The sequence below is a fragment of the Oryzias melastigma genome, linkage group LG16 (genome assembly GCF_002922805.2).
Source record: "Oryzias melastigma strain HK-1 linkage group LG16, ASM292280v2, whole genome shotgun sequence".
NCBI classification, from domain to species: domain Eukaryota; kingdom Metazoa; phylum Chordata; class Actinopteri; order Beloniformes; family Adrianichthyidae; genus Oryzias; species Oryzias melastigma.
In genome coordinates, this window is record NC_050527.1 from 4,311,403 (window position 1) to 4,326,178 (window position 14,776).

The 14,776-nt window shown below is 36.6% G+C and overlaps 5 protein-coding genes across 7 annotated transcripts; all 5 read right to left on the reverse strand.

Annotated features, from left to right (window-relative positions):
- Positions 1-222: 222 nt before the first annotated feature.
- LOC112143597 (trypsinogen-like protein 3) lies at positions 223-2,931 on the reverse strand. The gene is made up of 5 exons (XM_024267681.2): positions 2,802-2,931; positions 2,581-2,722; positions 1,979-2,232; positions 620-753; positions 223-533 (listed from the first exon to the last, which is right to left on the reverse strand). The coding sequence occupies exons 1-5, from the start codon at positions 2,839-2,841 to the stop codon at positions 330-332; spliced, it is 774 nt and encodes a 257-aa protein (XP_024123449.1). The 5' UTR covers positions 2,842-2,931; the 3' UTR covers positions 223-329.
- Positions 2,932-4,596: 1,665 nt separating this feature from the next.
- Positions 4,597-5,950, reverse strand: apoc2 (apolipoprotein C-II). The gene is made up of 4 exons (XM_024267687.2): positions 5,811-5,950; positions 5,485-5,545; positions 5,123-5,279; positions 4,597-5,026 (listed from the first exon to the last, which is right to left on the reverse strand). Exons 2-4 carry the CDS (start codon positions 5,531-5,533, stop codon positions 4,942-4,944), a joined length of 291 nt encoding a protein of 96 aa, XP_024123455.1. The 5' UTR covers positions 5,534-5,545; positions 5,811-5,950; the 3' UTR covers positions 4,597-4,941.
- A 2,341-nt stretch (positions 5,951-8,291) lies between these two features.
- Positions 8,292-9,934, reverse strand: apoa2 (apolipoprotein A-II). Of its 3 annotated transcripts, none has more exons than XM_024267686.1 (5): positions 9,781-9,934; positions 9,515-9,616; positions 9,347-9,391; positions 8,926-9,136; positions 8,292-8,726 (listed from the first exon to the last, which is right to left on the reverse strand). In XM_024267686.1, exons 3-5 carry the CDS (start codon positions 9,387-9,389, stop codon positions 8,570-8,572), a joined length of 411 nt encoding a protein of 136 aa, XP_024123454.1. In that variant the 5' UTR covers positions 9,390-9,391; positions 9,515-9,616; positions 9,781-9,934; the 3' UTR covers positions 8,292-8,569. The 3 variants fall into 3 exon arrangements, with proteins under 3 accessions (XP_024123454.1, XP_024123453.1, XP_036071905.1); XM_024267685.1 differs by having other exon boundaries at positions 9,515-9,694; positions 9,781-9,857; XM_036216012.1 differs by lacking the exon at positions 9,781-9,934 and having other exon boundaries at positions 9,347-9,413; positions 9,515-9,673.
- A 280-nt stretch (positions 9,935-10,214) lies between these two features.
- Positions 10,215-12,088, reverse strand: apoc4 (apolipoprotein C-IV). The gene is made up of 4 exons (XM_036216013.1): positions 11,850-12,088; positions 10,785-10,827; positions 10,606-10,687; positions 10,215-10,525 (listed from the first exon to the last, which is right to left on the reverse strand). The coding sequence occupies exons 2-4, from the start codon at positions 10,825-10,827 to the stop codon at positions 10,345-10,347; spliced, it is 306 nt and encodes a 101-aa protein (XP_036071906.1). The 5' UTR covers positions 11,850-12,088; the 3' UTR covers positions 10,215-10,344.
- A 1,183-nt stretch (positions 12,089-13,271) lies between these two features.
- On the reverse strand, positions 13,272-14,340 carry apoc1 (apolipoprotein C-I). The gene is made up of 4 exons (XM_024267688.2): positions 14,188-14,340; positions 13,920-13,989; positions 13,692-13,821; positions 13,272-13,595 (listed from the first exon to the last, which is right to left on the reverse strand). The coding sequence occupies exons 2-4, from the start codon at positions 13,972-13,974 to the stop codon at positions 13,535-13,537; spliced, it is 246 nt and encodes an 81-aa protein (XP_024123456.1). The 5' UTR covers positions 13,975-13,989; positions 14,188-14,340; the 3' UTR covers positions 13,272-13,534.
- Positions 14,341-14,776: the final 436 nt, after the last annotated feature.

Sequence of the window (14,776 nt, forward strand, 5' to 3'; positions counted from 1 at the left end):
AATCTCACAATCTTTGCAATTCTGGATTAATTCTGCAGAGGATATAAAACAAGAAAAACCTGTTCCGCTCTGAGCAGCGTCTACATATTTCCAATATTTGCCTAATAGTTAAAAAGGGTTTTTTTTTTTTTTTTTTTTTTACTATACTTTGATCTATTGCACACTTTCTTACTGCCCTCTTCTTTTTCACATTACACAAAAAGAAATAAGGAACAAAAGCAAGAATATTAGAAGCAATTTATTTATTATTTATGAAAAGTAGCTTAAGAAACAACAGGAGCAAACATGCTTAAAAGTAAGCAATGCTCTAAAATAATGTTTGATTTGATCTAAAGACCTGGTGGGTTTGTGCTGCCTAGTGTGGTCGTAGTTTGGAAATTCGGAGCGTAATTTTCCATCATGCTTTTGATCCATCCGTTGTACTTGCACATCTCGGAATAGACTGTAGGGTGAGCCGGGTCGCTGCAACCGTGGTCGAACCATTTCAGACCCTGGAGCTGCCCGTCACACACCATCACTGTGCTTGAGCCACTCTACAATGTACAAGATATAATAAAACCGTTCAATGAAGCTGATAAAAATGTTTAAAAAAATGGCACCTGTTGAAGGCCGTACTCACCAGGCAGTTATCAGTGTTATTTTGACCTGCACACACCATGACACCCCAGTACAGGTACTCCGGAAAGGTCTCCACACAAGTCTGATCATCCACGACAGGAACAGTGATGCACTTCAGCCGTGGACTGTAGTTTGCTAAGAAGAAAAAGGCCATCATTAAAACATGTGAACGTCGATGTTTACTGTTTTTAAAGCTGCCTGTTATTTTGATTGTTTGATGGAATCCTTTTTTGTCAACTCTTGCTGTGAATCAGAACGCCAAAAAACTGAAACTTCAATCTTAAATTCAGCTTTTAGGTTCATTGCTTTTAATTAGTCCTCATCTTCAACGGCACAAAATTGGCCCGGCTTTCTGAAATTAGCAAAGAAGGTCACGATTAACTTACATACTCAGGCTTTGTAGAGCAACATGGAGCGGAATACTAATGAGCTTTGTTGCTCTTAGATTTCTCCCTGCTGAGTCCAGCGTTTGCCTGAGTCATGCTGAAAGTCTGGTTTATTCCCAAAGTTTTAATTATGTTTTTTTTTTCCCTGTGCACCAGAGGCTTCTGCACATCAAGCCACAAGGTCACTACTTGTACATTCCATTAAAAAAAATGTAAATGCAGACGGTGCACTTATGTAACCAAGAGATAATAAGAAACCGGGCAACAGTGAAAGCTAAAAAAATTGCAATAGGTCAGAAAACCACCAGCTTAACTAAACTAGATCTAAGTTAAGCTAATATTATTATCTATCAGCATAAGTGGACTCAATTGATGAATTTATGTTTCCATCTAAGCATGTTTACAACAAAAAATGTAATATAAACTCTTTTATCCTCACAAATTAAAAAAATCAAATAAAAAAGGAGAAAATCACAATTTTAATTTATTTTCCTCCAAACTCCCCTGTTGAGGGAAGATATGGCTCCCTCTGCTGGCCTTTAGGTAGAATGCAGCTGAGGACCCTTAACTATAGAAGGTTTCAGATCAAACCGTGCAGCTAAAACTCAGAATTTTACCAAAAATATTTGTCATGATTCTGGTCTTATTTTATTAAGGTTGTAGTTTCTTTAAGTTTATGCTTGTTTTTAACTTAAATCACATGTATATTATTAATATTCACAATAAAGACACCTTTTTAGATGTACGTTTTTTTTATTTAATTTTATCTTTCACCTTTTTTTTAATCTCAGAATCAGATTTAAAGTATCATAAAAATGACAGCAGAATGTTACAGTAGAACCTGAAGGATCCAGAAAGACTTGAAGACAAAATTTTGAAACATGCAGGTCATCCTGAAGTTATGCAAACTACTGCTGTGCTGACAAGTTAATGAGCTGCTAAATTAACAAAAAACCCCATTAAAGTCCACTTACATTGATCCGGGTCAGTAGTGCCCCAACCACTGACAGAGCAGATCTCTCCAGGCAGGGCACAGCGGCTGGGCAGCGGGATGGGTTGCACGTATGGCGTGATACGGGCGGGCTGGCTCAGCCTCATCAGGGTGAGACTGTGGAGAGGTGAGCGGTAAGGCCCGTGTTGGATCACATCCGAAACAACGATGTCCTGCTCTGTTCCTTCTGCCACCGACAGATCATGTTCCCCCAGAGTGGCGATGGTGTTGTAGGGACTGTGAAGGACAGAAGGGGTGATAAAAATTTAATAGAGCTCAGATAGACTTCTGCAGCCTCAGGCAGAAACAGAGCCACAGCAAGAAGCTGTTGTTAAATCAGAAGTTCAAGAAGAAGGCTTATTTTTGGTTAATGAAGCTAATGAACTTTCTCTGACTCAATGCAAAAATATGTTAGTTTCTTTGCTGCATTTGAGCAAACATTTGTGAGATTTATGAAAATATGAGTTAAGACTGATCATAATTTATTAGTGGATTTGCTAAAAACAATAAATTAAATTTTCAAAAAATATTTTTTTTCTCATTATAGGGTTACCTGTTTAAATGATTCCCTAAAATTGTACTTACGAGGTGGCACAAGCAAAGGAGGTAACTATCCATCTTGGATCGATCAGAGCTCCACTGCAGGATCTTCCTTCACTGCGCAGAATGACGTGCCACGGTTGGGAGTGAGGTCTGCACTCTTTGCTGTCCTGCAGAGGCAAGGCTCCTATAAGGACAAAAAATAGAATAAAAACTATTAACATTCACTCTAAATTTTGATGAAGAAGTAGGGTGTAATGACCTACCAGCAAGCCCCAAAATAACAGCCAGAAGCAGAAAGTTCATCTTCTTTCTATGGTTTCTGTTTGTTGCAGCAATTTGATGTGCTCTACAGTCTGATACATCTGCCAGTTTTATACCCGCAAGCTTTTTTTTCTTCTTCTTTTAGAACACTGGGAGGATCAGATGGTTTAATTGCTATTTGCCATCATTTCCCGCACAGCCTTAACCTTTGTCATGATCTTATCATATCTATTCAGCATCTCAGATTAGCACAGCGTTCATCACGTCTGTCACACTTTGTTCCACTGAACTGTTTTTTAGGACCATAAATTCAATTTTGTTTATCATGTTTTTCATTTCTTGTTATTTATCAATTAAATTATTGGTTATTCATATATTTCCATTTTTTTTCTAATGTAACAACATCTTTAACTGATTTAATTTTTTTTTTTTTTTTTTTGGGGGGGGGGGTCTTAAGCCATTTTTTTGGTCCTGATATTAATTCCAAACTCCACAACTACGTCTCAGGTACAGGTTTAAGGTTTTAGTGACTTAGCGGAAGTATTGGGGAAGAAGATAACAGTTGGGAAATTCCTCCAACTTCCTATAAAGTTAATAATTAATTATCCATGATTTTTTTTTAAGTTGTTAAAAAAAATTGATAAAATTTACAAAAGATAAACAAAAAAGGGTTTGCTTATTATTAACCCATAAAGACCAAGATCTAATTCTCCTTAAAATAACATTATTTTGAAAATACCAAAAACCAAGTTAATCACAGAAAACGTTTCAGTTTTCTGTCACACTAATGATACTATGGGTTCTTAACACCGAAAGATGGTTAACATTTCTTTTTCCTTTTATGACACTAGTACTTTGACATTTAATTAAGGGTCATTTTTTTATCAGTTTCCTATCCATGAAAACAATAGGTTTTATTTAAAAGTCACATTTATTACCTGCTTATACACATAAACTATGAAAATGTTAATGTGTGTTTTTGAATCCAGACATTTTTACACAGTTTATTAAAGCCGATTTTTAAAGTCTTTTTCCAAACCGTTAAAGTCAAGTTAGTTGTCGCACATCTAGGTGTTTAAAATTTGTTCTCCACATTTGACCCATCCCCTGGGGGAGGGGTGAGCTGCAGACACCGCTGCACTCAGGAACCATTTGGTGGTTTAATCCCTCAAACCAACCTGGGTGCCAAGCAGGGAATCTCTGCCTGGAATTGAACCCATAACCATCCAGTCTCAGGGTGGACACTCTACCACAGGGCCATTGAGCTGGACCATGTCTTGAAAAATGTTTTTGTGTTTTTAAATCCATATATTTTTGCACAAAATTTCTATTTTTAGCAAAACTGACTTTTTGTGTGCCATTAGATATAATTAAACTTTAAATATTTTAAAAAGTCTTCCACAAATTTGCTTGTTGTTATTAGCTATTAACAAGTAAATGTGAAGAAACATTATGTTTATTCTTACAATTCCCCTTAATGTTGTACTTTAAAAAAAATAAAAATAAACAAAAACTACAAAAGAAAATTCATCTTTTTTGTGTTGCTTCAACAACACGATCATCCTCCTGCATCAGTTTTCATTGAGGGAGTAAAGTGTTGAGCTGTGCACACTTGTCGAATTTCTATCATTTTTTTTTTTTATTTCCATCCATTATTAAGTAGAAATGAGGCGTCTGTTCTGCTGCCTCAGCAGATGTAAAATCCACAGCTGGTTCAGATGAACTCCAGGTTCTGCACAGTAACTGAAGCCTGACAAGAAGGAGAGAAGCTGATAACTTAAAAGAAAGAAAGAGATGCAGTTTTTATATAAATATTTTATTTAAAGATATGACACAAATATTAATACTCATTCAGTGGGAGAATGGATACTTAAGTCAACTGTTGGGAAGCGGGATGGATGAAGAGCTTTCTTCGATTTCGTTGGTTTCTGTCTCGCAGACCCAAAAAAGGAATTTCTCTGCCATCAGTTCCATCTTGTTCTTCTTGACAAATTTTGAGGCTTTCAGAGGTGGACACTCAAAGCTTTTTTTTTTTTTTGGCTGAGTAAAGAGGCCTCTCATCTACAGAGTGAGTGCTGTTATCTTGTCAGAAAGCGCAGCCAAGGTCAACTGAAGTTGTATATTTGTAGCTTTGTTGTGTACCTAGTGGTGGAAAAAGTGGTAGAGCTGGTCTTGGAGGATGCCGGCGTACGTGCTCACGATGTTGGTTGTGTCCGAGTAAAGATTCCTGCAGATACAGAGATTAAATTATATATAAAAAAATAGCTCTTAAACAACTTTCCTTCATGCTGCATTCTCTCTTTTGCTTTAGCGGTCTTCTTACTTTGCTTTCTCCTCCAACTTCAGGCCTTTGATGCTGTCCACATATCCGGAGACGGTGTCCACAGCACTGCTGTAGTAGGACTTGATCTTGCCTGTCATTTTAGTAAAAGAGCCCTCTTCCTCCTCAGTTTGTCTGGGGACTCGGAAGCTTTCAGCACCTGCAACAGCAATCCAAAAATCAAGAATTTCACTCGTAAAATTAGAAAAAAATAAAATATTAAATGATTTGTAGAAAGAATAAAGGGTCTCACAACTAATAAACCCCTTAAAAATCCATCATAAATTCCTACATTTGTTTTGTTTAAATCCAAAACACTTCTATAGAAATTAAATCTGTATTTAGATCTCATTAAAAGAACTTACTAAGAGCAAGAAGTGCAACAAGCACAGAAAGGACCAGCAGTTTATTCATCCTGTTATTTATCTGTGAATGAAGAGAAAAGACAAACGTTACCTCTTTCTATCCACTAGGGTGAGACATTGTCATGCACTCCTCCACTCATATAATATTAATGCATTATCATCCTAATATTCCCAACATTTTCTAATTTATTTTGTATTTATGCAAATCTAAATAGATTATTATAATACATTCTATCTCATCCTTTTCTTTTTTATTCAAAGATTCATGACAGTCGGTCTAATTCATTCAACAAACAAACAAACTAAAAAAGGTTCTGGGTACTCACAGTTGCCGCTATAGAAATGTCTGTGAAAGGAAACCAGAGTTGAAGGCAGCGCTGGCCCGACCTGCTTATATAGGAGTGTAAATGTGTTGACTTGTAGCTCTCAGAGCCAAAGTGCACTCTGGGGGAGATAAACCTGTGATGTATGATTGCAGGAGAAGTGTGCCACTGTGTCTCGATATATCGTTACTATATAAAGAGTCCCCATAAATCAGCTGTTGGTTGGGAAAAGCGCACACGTTGAAGATGGGCACCAGATGTGAGCGTCTTCCGCACACACTGGCCCTACATCTACCTTTTTTTTTTTTTCCATTGCGGTCACTTCTTTCTCATTGATTAGTTCGGGAGTATTTCCTTTTGCAGCTCACACCTCTGTAAGAATGAATTTGCAGCTTGCATAATAGGTCTGATGTGTTCAGGCCGCACCACAAAGGGTCCAAGTCCCTAAAGATCACAGGTCAGGAGAGCAGTGACCACGTCATCAGTTCTCATTCCACTTGCAAAACACTTTGATCGATACATTTTTGTCTTTTAAAACGATTGCAGCTTTCTGCTTTTTTTTCTGTGAGCAAATAAATAGAGTATAAATTATAAAAAAATTTTTGTATCCATTACTTTACAGAAAACAAGTAAATGAAGTTCTTTATTGTTTTGACAGTGTGGTCAGAAACCAACAGTAAATATTTTGGACGTGGTTAATGAGTGATAGGAAGCTTTTGCCTCTAAACAACAAGTCCAGCAGGTTAACCCACATCTAGACTCTTCTGTCTTTTGTCTGTGCACACATGCCTGCGGGGGCTAATGAGGGGCTCGGGGTTCTCACCCCCCCAAGCCCGCAATTATAGATGTTTGGAGGAGACGTTATTCTAAATTGATCCTGACTCCGTACAACTCTGCGTTTTGCATCTCGTTTGTTGAACTGTGACCTTTTTCCTCCTAATTATATTGAGGCCGGGATGGAGTAAAGCGCAAGAAAAAGAATGTTTGGTCATGACGAGCAACAATCCAGGATATTTTATTCTTTGAAAGGGAGTTTTCCGGTTTTGTACACACAACACAAATTAATACTATTTTATGTCTCTCTTGCAATAAAAAGATTGTTTTCAGCAGTTTAGAGAAAAAAATTTCCTTAACCCTTTAACTAACCCCCCTCTTAAAAAAATACATTAAAAAAGTTGTCTTTTTTTCTGCTGCTTTTTGCCTTATTACGGAGCCCCTAAAGGGACAGCAAAGTAAAAAAAAAATTGAAGTAAAAACTCATTTATTTTTTTATTCTTACGGGCGTGAAGTAAGTATTGAAAGTAAGTAAGTAAGTAAGTAAGCATGAAACATTAAGTTATAAAAACAAGTTCTGGTTACTAAGCAGAACTTGTTTTTCTAAAAATTAAAGTAGCAAAAAAATAATTTGGTTTGTAACTGGTGCACAACAGTAACAGTTTTTTTTAATTGATAAAAAAAAAAAAAGTTCTGGTTACTAATGGATGCAAACCAGTTACTATCTGGTGCGCATTCATTACTAATCAGAATTTTTTTATTATTATTATTATTTCAATTTTTGTGAAAGAAAGAAAAAACATTTTTTATTTCAATTTCCCTTTAGGGTCTCTGTATCTTGGGGAGTAATACACACAATCAATATAATAATAAAAAAAAACATGTTTTTTAAATGTTTCTCACCATTTGGTTGAGCAGTCAAAGGGTTAATATGATATTTTATTGTGATTTTCACAGCAAAAACACACAAATAATGGAATAACTGCAGATGCATGATCAAAGGAAAGCATTTATAAAGTGACATTTCATAGAATGCAACAAGATGATCAACGATTTTTGAAGAATACGCAAAAAAAAGAGCACTTTTGATGACACGTGTAAAAAAACGGCGTGCGGATCATGTGGTCCAGCTTCACGTGTCGGGCTGCCTGTGACCTCGGCTCTCAGGTCAGGCAGGCCACAGCTGCAGCCTGCAGCAGAGTCGAAACAGTCGGAGGATTTGTGATTCAATCGCACCCATTGTTTGGTTATCAGTGAACCTGAAGACCTGAAGCGGCGCACACCTCCCATTAATGCCCAAAGATTATAGAGCGCTTTGAGTTTAGTGGTTGTGTTGTTCTTGTAAAAAAATGTGTTTGCATAGCAGAAAGGGAAAGAATGGGGAAAAAATGTATGAAATGAGGGAAAAATCACCAAACTCTTGCATGATCTTGCAAGCTGACAGCTTTACTATGAAAACTAGTGATTCCTAAGCATTCAGTATTTTTAAGTTTATTTTATTTCCTTTTTATAAGGAGGACTGACAATTAACTTTATTAAAAAGCCAAAACTAAATTAATTTGAGCCTCAAACATAATGAATTTGTTGAAATTTACATTTATACTTTCATTAAAAGGATTCAATTTCTCCAATTTCGTGTATTTTAAAATGTATTTCCATCAAAAGGGCTTTTGAATTCAAGCTATAATGTGATGAAAAGTATCAAGCAGATTTCCAAGTGAATGTCAATTTCCTTTATTGAACACATATAGGTACAAACACACACAGACACATGGGCTTTGGGTTAGTGGATCCAACAAAACGCTGCACACGCAGAACTGGTGTTGACCTGCCATGCTTAGCATGACTCAGCATGACTTGGTGAGGATCGTGATTTAAAAAAAAAAAAAAAAGTGGACAGAAATCTTGTCGTTCCTCTTTGTCTAAAGTGGTCTAAATTCTATGAACTATCATTTAACAGGAGCTTCTTTTTGTCCAGGTGATCTTCTTCACTCGGCGGGCATGACTTCATCCAGGTAGACCTTGATGTGGTCGATGCCGGTGCTCAAGGACTCACCGACGTGGGGGCGCAGGTACTGTTCGTACAAACCCAGCAGAGAGGAACGGGCCTGGTCCACGATGGGAGCTGCTTCTGAGCCCAGTCCACTGGACAACAGAGAGGACAAAGGATTAACCTGAGAATCTGAGGCAGTAAAATTCCAGCCCATCGATAAAGTTTTAAATATTAATTTAATAACCCATTTTAAATTATCATTATTATACTTTTTTATCATTTGAATCTCTTTGGTTCTTTCTTTGAGATAAATTTAGGCTTCAATAGAACTGCAAATGGTCCAACACTTACGCGGCGACCTTGGCGACGGCTTGCACCTCAGGCCGGCTGTGCACGCTGTCGACCAGCTCCTTGGCGACCTGTCCCTGCTCGCTTGCACTGACGGCATCCTGCAGTTTTTTGTAAGCGTTCTCCAGTCTTTTGATGAATGTGGACTTCATTGAGTCATATTTGGCCTGGAGCTCCTGTGATGGTGCAGGAATCTCACACAGGCTCATGGAGACTGCAATGGCACAAATCACAGTCACTTTTAAAAGAAACTTTTGAAACTTTGCATCTCAGTATAAAACTGCTGCAACGAATGCTTTAGATCTGAAAAAAGTCATCAATATGACACTACTTTTATGCCAATAAACTTGCATATTTTATACAACAATCTCTACAAATTTAAAAGCTTTAAAACATTTCTTGCAAAAATGATGAGTTTGCTTACCCTGCAGAGCCAAGACGAGGGCGAGGATGTATTTTGCGTTCATGACTGAAAGACAGAAAAATCCGATCTATCAATTAAATTAAAAAAAAAAAAATGCACACATAAGATATAAAGTAATTTGTTTAAAGGTAGTTTGCAGCGAGAGAGAGCTGCTGCATTAATGATTACCTGATGTGCTGGATGATCAGACCCAAGAAGTGACAGTCTTCTCTGGCAGTGAGTTGTCTGTAACCCACAGCTCACATCTGGACAGGGTGATATAGCGGGGGACTGCAAACAAACGTCATCTGATGACCATACACGCACCTCCATGCACATACTTGCATGCACGCACACACGCGCTTGCACCTAAACAAAGTTCAGTGTGGATGAACATACACATGTGGATGTGAGAATTAGTTGTGCAATTCTCCTGAAACGTACTCTATTCTTACTTCATATGGCGAGATGCACGCGCTCCAACTCCCACTGATAATGCATCAAATGTGGGTTCACAAAGTGCCACGCTGCACGTCTGTCGCAATAGTGACTTTAGAAAGGTTTTAACGCTGGTCTTGTGTCAGACATGGTGGAAGATAAGGTTGATTAGGCCAAATCATTCCAATCAGCATTCTTGTCTTTAACGGCGAGCCAAACGTTGTCTGTTCAGAGATTGGAGTCAGATCTCACAGGACCTGTCTAGACAGAGTTTTGTGAACTCTGACTCTTCACCTTTCATCCTCATATCTCCACAGAGGCTGCACAGTGGGCAAAAAACTCTCATTTTTTTGTGTTTTTTTTAGTGCTCATACTATATTGTTCTTCCTTTCCGTGCACCTCTTTTAATCTCCAAATGCTTCACCGTAAGATTTAATGAAGAAGCAAGAGACATTTTACTCTGATTTTTCTTTATTTTATCACATTTAATAAGAAGCAAACATCAAGACACAAGAAGCTGCAGCATTTTTATTTGAATGCTGATGTTTACTTTTTGGCTGAAATGGGTCAGACGGGGTTGATCAATTCCTAAATGGCATGTAATTTTCCACCGCCGTCTGAATCCTCTCCTGCAGGGAACTTCTGACATTGGAGGCCCACTCCACATAGCTGTCAGTCACAGGCTGGATGTGATCCTCATAATAAGCACCAGCGAAGCCGAGCGCCGTCGCCCCAAGAGCCTGAAATCTAGTTCTGGCTTGCCTGATGCAAAAAGAAACAAAGATGTGTTACAAAAAGACAAAAAAAGTGTGTCGTCAGAGGAACAAAAGTCTTTAAAATACCTGGCTCTCTCTGCAAGCCTGCTTAGTATTCCTGGAGAGTCGGGTTGTTCTGTTGGAGTCTGGGCCACAGTTGGCATGCAAACTGTTCACCAGAACACATTTCAGTTATTTAAAGCAATCTCTTAAGTATAAAGGTGTAGGAAACTTTAAATTAATGATGCAGAGACTGTCAAGCAAACCTTGCATTAGGATGAACCCAAGAGTCAATGCCTTAAAGTACATCTGTACAAAAGAAGCATGAAAATAATTATTTTAAATCTAAAGTGAATCAACAACTTTTTCCAGACATTATCTTAGCATGTTTTTGTTTTTTTCTTAATTTTTCTCCTAAAATATATTCAAACGTTTCATTATTTTAATGCTAAATATGGTTGTTTTTTATACATATATTTAAAATTAAATGGAAAAACAAGCTTTTCACTATTTCATCAGGCTTTGGTCAACAGAAACGGAATGAGTCAAGTATTATCAGAGAACTTTATTTGTATTTGGTGAGTGAAACCGAGTGGGTCATGAATCATTTTGTTTTAGTGCCAAAACACAGAAGCACGGATAAAAACTGCAAAGCAAAAGGCCTCGATCCATTCCAGGAGGAAAAGCTGTCAGTCCTTCCTCAAGTAAATGTCTCTTATCGTTAATGAAAAACACGTCACAGGAAACATCCAAGAATATCTCTAACTCTACGACTTTTCCGAGATTTAAGGACAGGAAACACTTGAAGACACTTGTAGTTTGGGATTCTCACATCTGTAAGTCTGTCACATCCTTTCTAGAACACTAAATGAGGTCAGTAAGTGTCCATGTGCCCTTTGGTTTACAGGCCTAACAGCAGCCAACTGAAATGTGTACAGAGCAGTCAAAGTCTCAAAGCAGAGATATGATCTTTGGTAGAGCCTGAGTTCAAGCCGATAAATGTTTTCAGTCAAACAGAGTGATTCCGCGGGCAGAGTCCACCGCAATTGATTTGATCTTGTCAGGACTTCTTTTTTTCACACTACTTGTTCCTCATGGAAACAGTTTACACAACCGCTGAGATTACAGTCCAACTTGTTTCTTAAAAAAAAGATGTTTCCAAGCAAAATATCCGACATTCTTCTCTCCAACCTCTTACAATAATAACAAATCCCTTAAGATCCATTAAAGATGAAGATGTTCTGGAATTGTGTAATAAACTGTCAGATTTTTAAATGCATATATTAATTCAATAAACAGAATCTCTGAAGACAAATATGGCGTTTACTTACAACTTTTCCAGAAAGTGAAAGTGCTCCTGAGGTGTTTAATTGAAGGCCTTCGTGGCTGAGCTGCTGACCTCTGTCGCCCTGTTCTCCTCACTGACTTTGGTTTCATTGAACCAGAACACATGTGGATCATTAACCTATCATAAACAGAGACTTTATCTTAGGCCATGCTGGCAACTGCCCTTTGACCTCTGCCATTAATACAAATAAAATCCACTCTTTTATATGTTGCCAAACAGTCTTAAAAAAAAAAGAAAGAAAACGAATGAATTTGAAAATGTCATTAACTGCGTTTGACTTTAGCAGACATAACTTTACATGGAATAAGAAAAAAATGTTCACCGCTGTTAAATAAAATGTTGCCATGAGATGTTTCTTTAAAAAAGGCATTTTTTTTATTTTTATTTTTTTTATTGTAAAACTTAAACAGATTTATCTTATAATTCAGATTTTTATGCTTTTTGGCTCCACCAGTCACATTTAAGTTTACTTCACATTTCAGAATTTAATTTACTTGCAAATGCTTTTTTAAATTAAAAACATTACTAATATATTAATGTTACATTTATTCACATTATGGATTTAAAATAGGAAATATTTTTCTTTTCATTCAAGATTTCCTGTTGTTTTTCAGATATGAAACTTCCTAGAATAAATAAATGAACAAACATAATAATAATAAAGTGGACCAATTGCAATTTAAGTCAATAAACAAATTGTGATTTTTGACCATGTTATATGAGTGAGTTCACAAAAAAAACTTCTATAATACATTTTTTTAAGTTTTCAAGAATTTGTAAGAAATTTGTTTTAATATCATTAATTGTTATTAAGGTCACATGATGTTGATGAAATGTCTATAATAAAGTTTTATTTACATTGTTGTAACAAATGGAGGTTTGTTATATAATTTTCTTTTGTGTTATTATAAACTTTTTTGTTGTTTTCTTGTGTATAAAGACAATGTTTTTGTATACATTTCAACATTTTTGTGAATGCAGAAATAATTTCCAAAACATAACTGGATCATAAAAGTAACAGTAATATTAAGGCATATTTAGTTTTAATTTAAAGTGTCTTTACAATATTTTTTGGAGTTTTAGGTGTTTTATTGTTTCTTCAAGGTCCAAATCAATATATTTTATTACTAATTTATGCTTTTTAAACACAATCCTTTTAGTTTTCCTGTTTTAAATATTTTTGTGCATAAATAATTAGCTGCTATCACTCAACTCATTTTTTTTATTTTGACTTTAAATCTGTTTTTCTATATAGTATTTCTTAAAATTCTAAATGTAAATATGTATTTTCAAATACAAATAATAATTTACTGTCAAAATTAAATAAAAAAGTATGTGTTCAATTTAACTTTACTCATTAGTGTCTTTTGAAACCACCAACACATAAAAAAATACACTTACAATGTTCAGCTTTACAAAGATTTTTATTTTGTTTGCATGAAAAACAATTTTGTCACCAGAAAAAAATTACACCAAAATTGTTTGAATTCCACTTTACTCCAGCAGAAAATCACAGTAACAACAATTATTCACAGAAAGGCAAGCTAGCCTTCTGGTCAAGGTGCAGTGCAATGTCATGAGACTTTTTAGTGTCTAAATCTGGCGAGCCGAGGGGGTGGGCTGGGGCAGTGACGGTGGAGCAGAACAGATAGCAGCAAAGAACCAAATCTAGTTGTTCATCTCGTCAAACTTGGTCTTAAGCTTGTCAAATGTTGAAGTGAACCAGTTCCTGTTAAAAAAAAAAATAGAAAAAGTAAATGTCAAGCCTGCAGTAAAGTTTAAAAGACACAGCGTCGGAAAGTCTAATCTCTATGTTTCTTCTTACCTGGTGGTCTCTGCAAATTCACTAGTTTGGATGGTATCAAATGTGCTTTTGGCCTTCTCAGCAAAGGTCTTGCCAAATTCTGTGAGTTGATCTCTTATCTTAGTGTAGGTCGCATCTGCCTCCTGAGCCTCTGTGGATCACAGCAGCAGACAAAGAAAAAACAAATCAGAAATAAATAGGGAAATATTAAAGCAGCACTTTTAAAGGTCAGGCGAAAGCGACACCTACCCGTGTAAGCCACAAAGGCCAGCATCAGCACGGCAACTGCGAGGTACAGTTTCATTTTGATGTCGGTTTTCTGAAAGACACAAAAAATGTTTATGTTTATGCGTCAGCACCACCACGACTGGACAGCTCCTGACCCCGTTCAGTCACAGCAGCATGAATTTTTGCTGTTTTTTTTTCCCCTTCAGTCCAGAAAAAATGACAAACCATAAATTTATGTCATTAAAAAAGAGAAATTCAATTTTTTACAGAGATAGAAGTTGATACATACCTGTTGTTCTCGACTTAAGACAAAAAAAAATCAAGTGTTGTGCGCTTGTGGTGAGTTGCTCTGCTTTATAAGCCTGCCTGTCCTCACAGGGTGACGCAAAGCGGACTTTTGGATCAGCATGGACACGCGCTGGCCTTGAGTGGCCCCTCCCCCTTAATATTGATCATTACTGATGATAATCATCCATTTAATTGCATCCACAAAGACATAAAACAATGAAATGGCTTCGTAAATAATCATTCATCAACCACTTTAAATGCGCAAATAGTTATATTTTACTAAAGAAAAATCATCTAAAACAGCTAAAATAACTACAAAAAAAGTGTGAATAGATAAGCTGAGTTGTCATATGGAAGAACAGAGTTCACTGCTGATAGAATGACAGACGCCACTGTTTGGACGCTACTTTGGACCTCCATGTTGGCCAAGAATTGACAGTTTGTCAAACAAGCAAACACTGAATGAAAAATGTTTACACAGGGTTTAATGTACAGAAGCTCTGGTTAAACTGCAGAATCAGATTCGAGTGCTGGCCAACAGGACTCCAAAATTTCACCAAAATATTAATACAAATCTGCATTATGTTCAC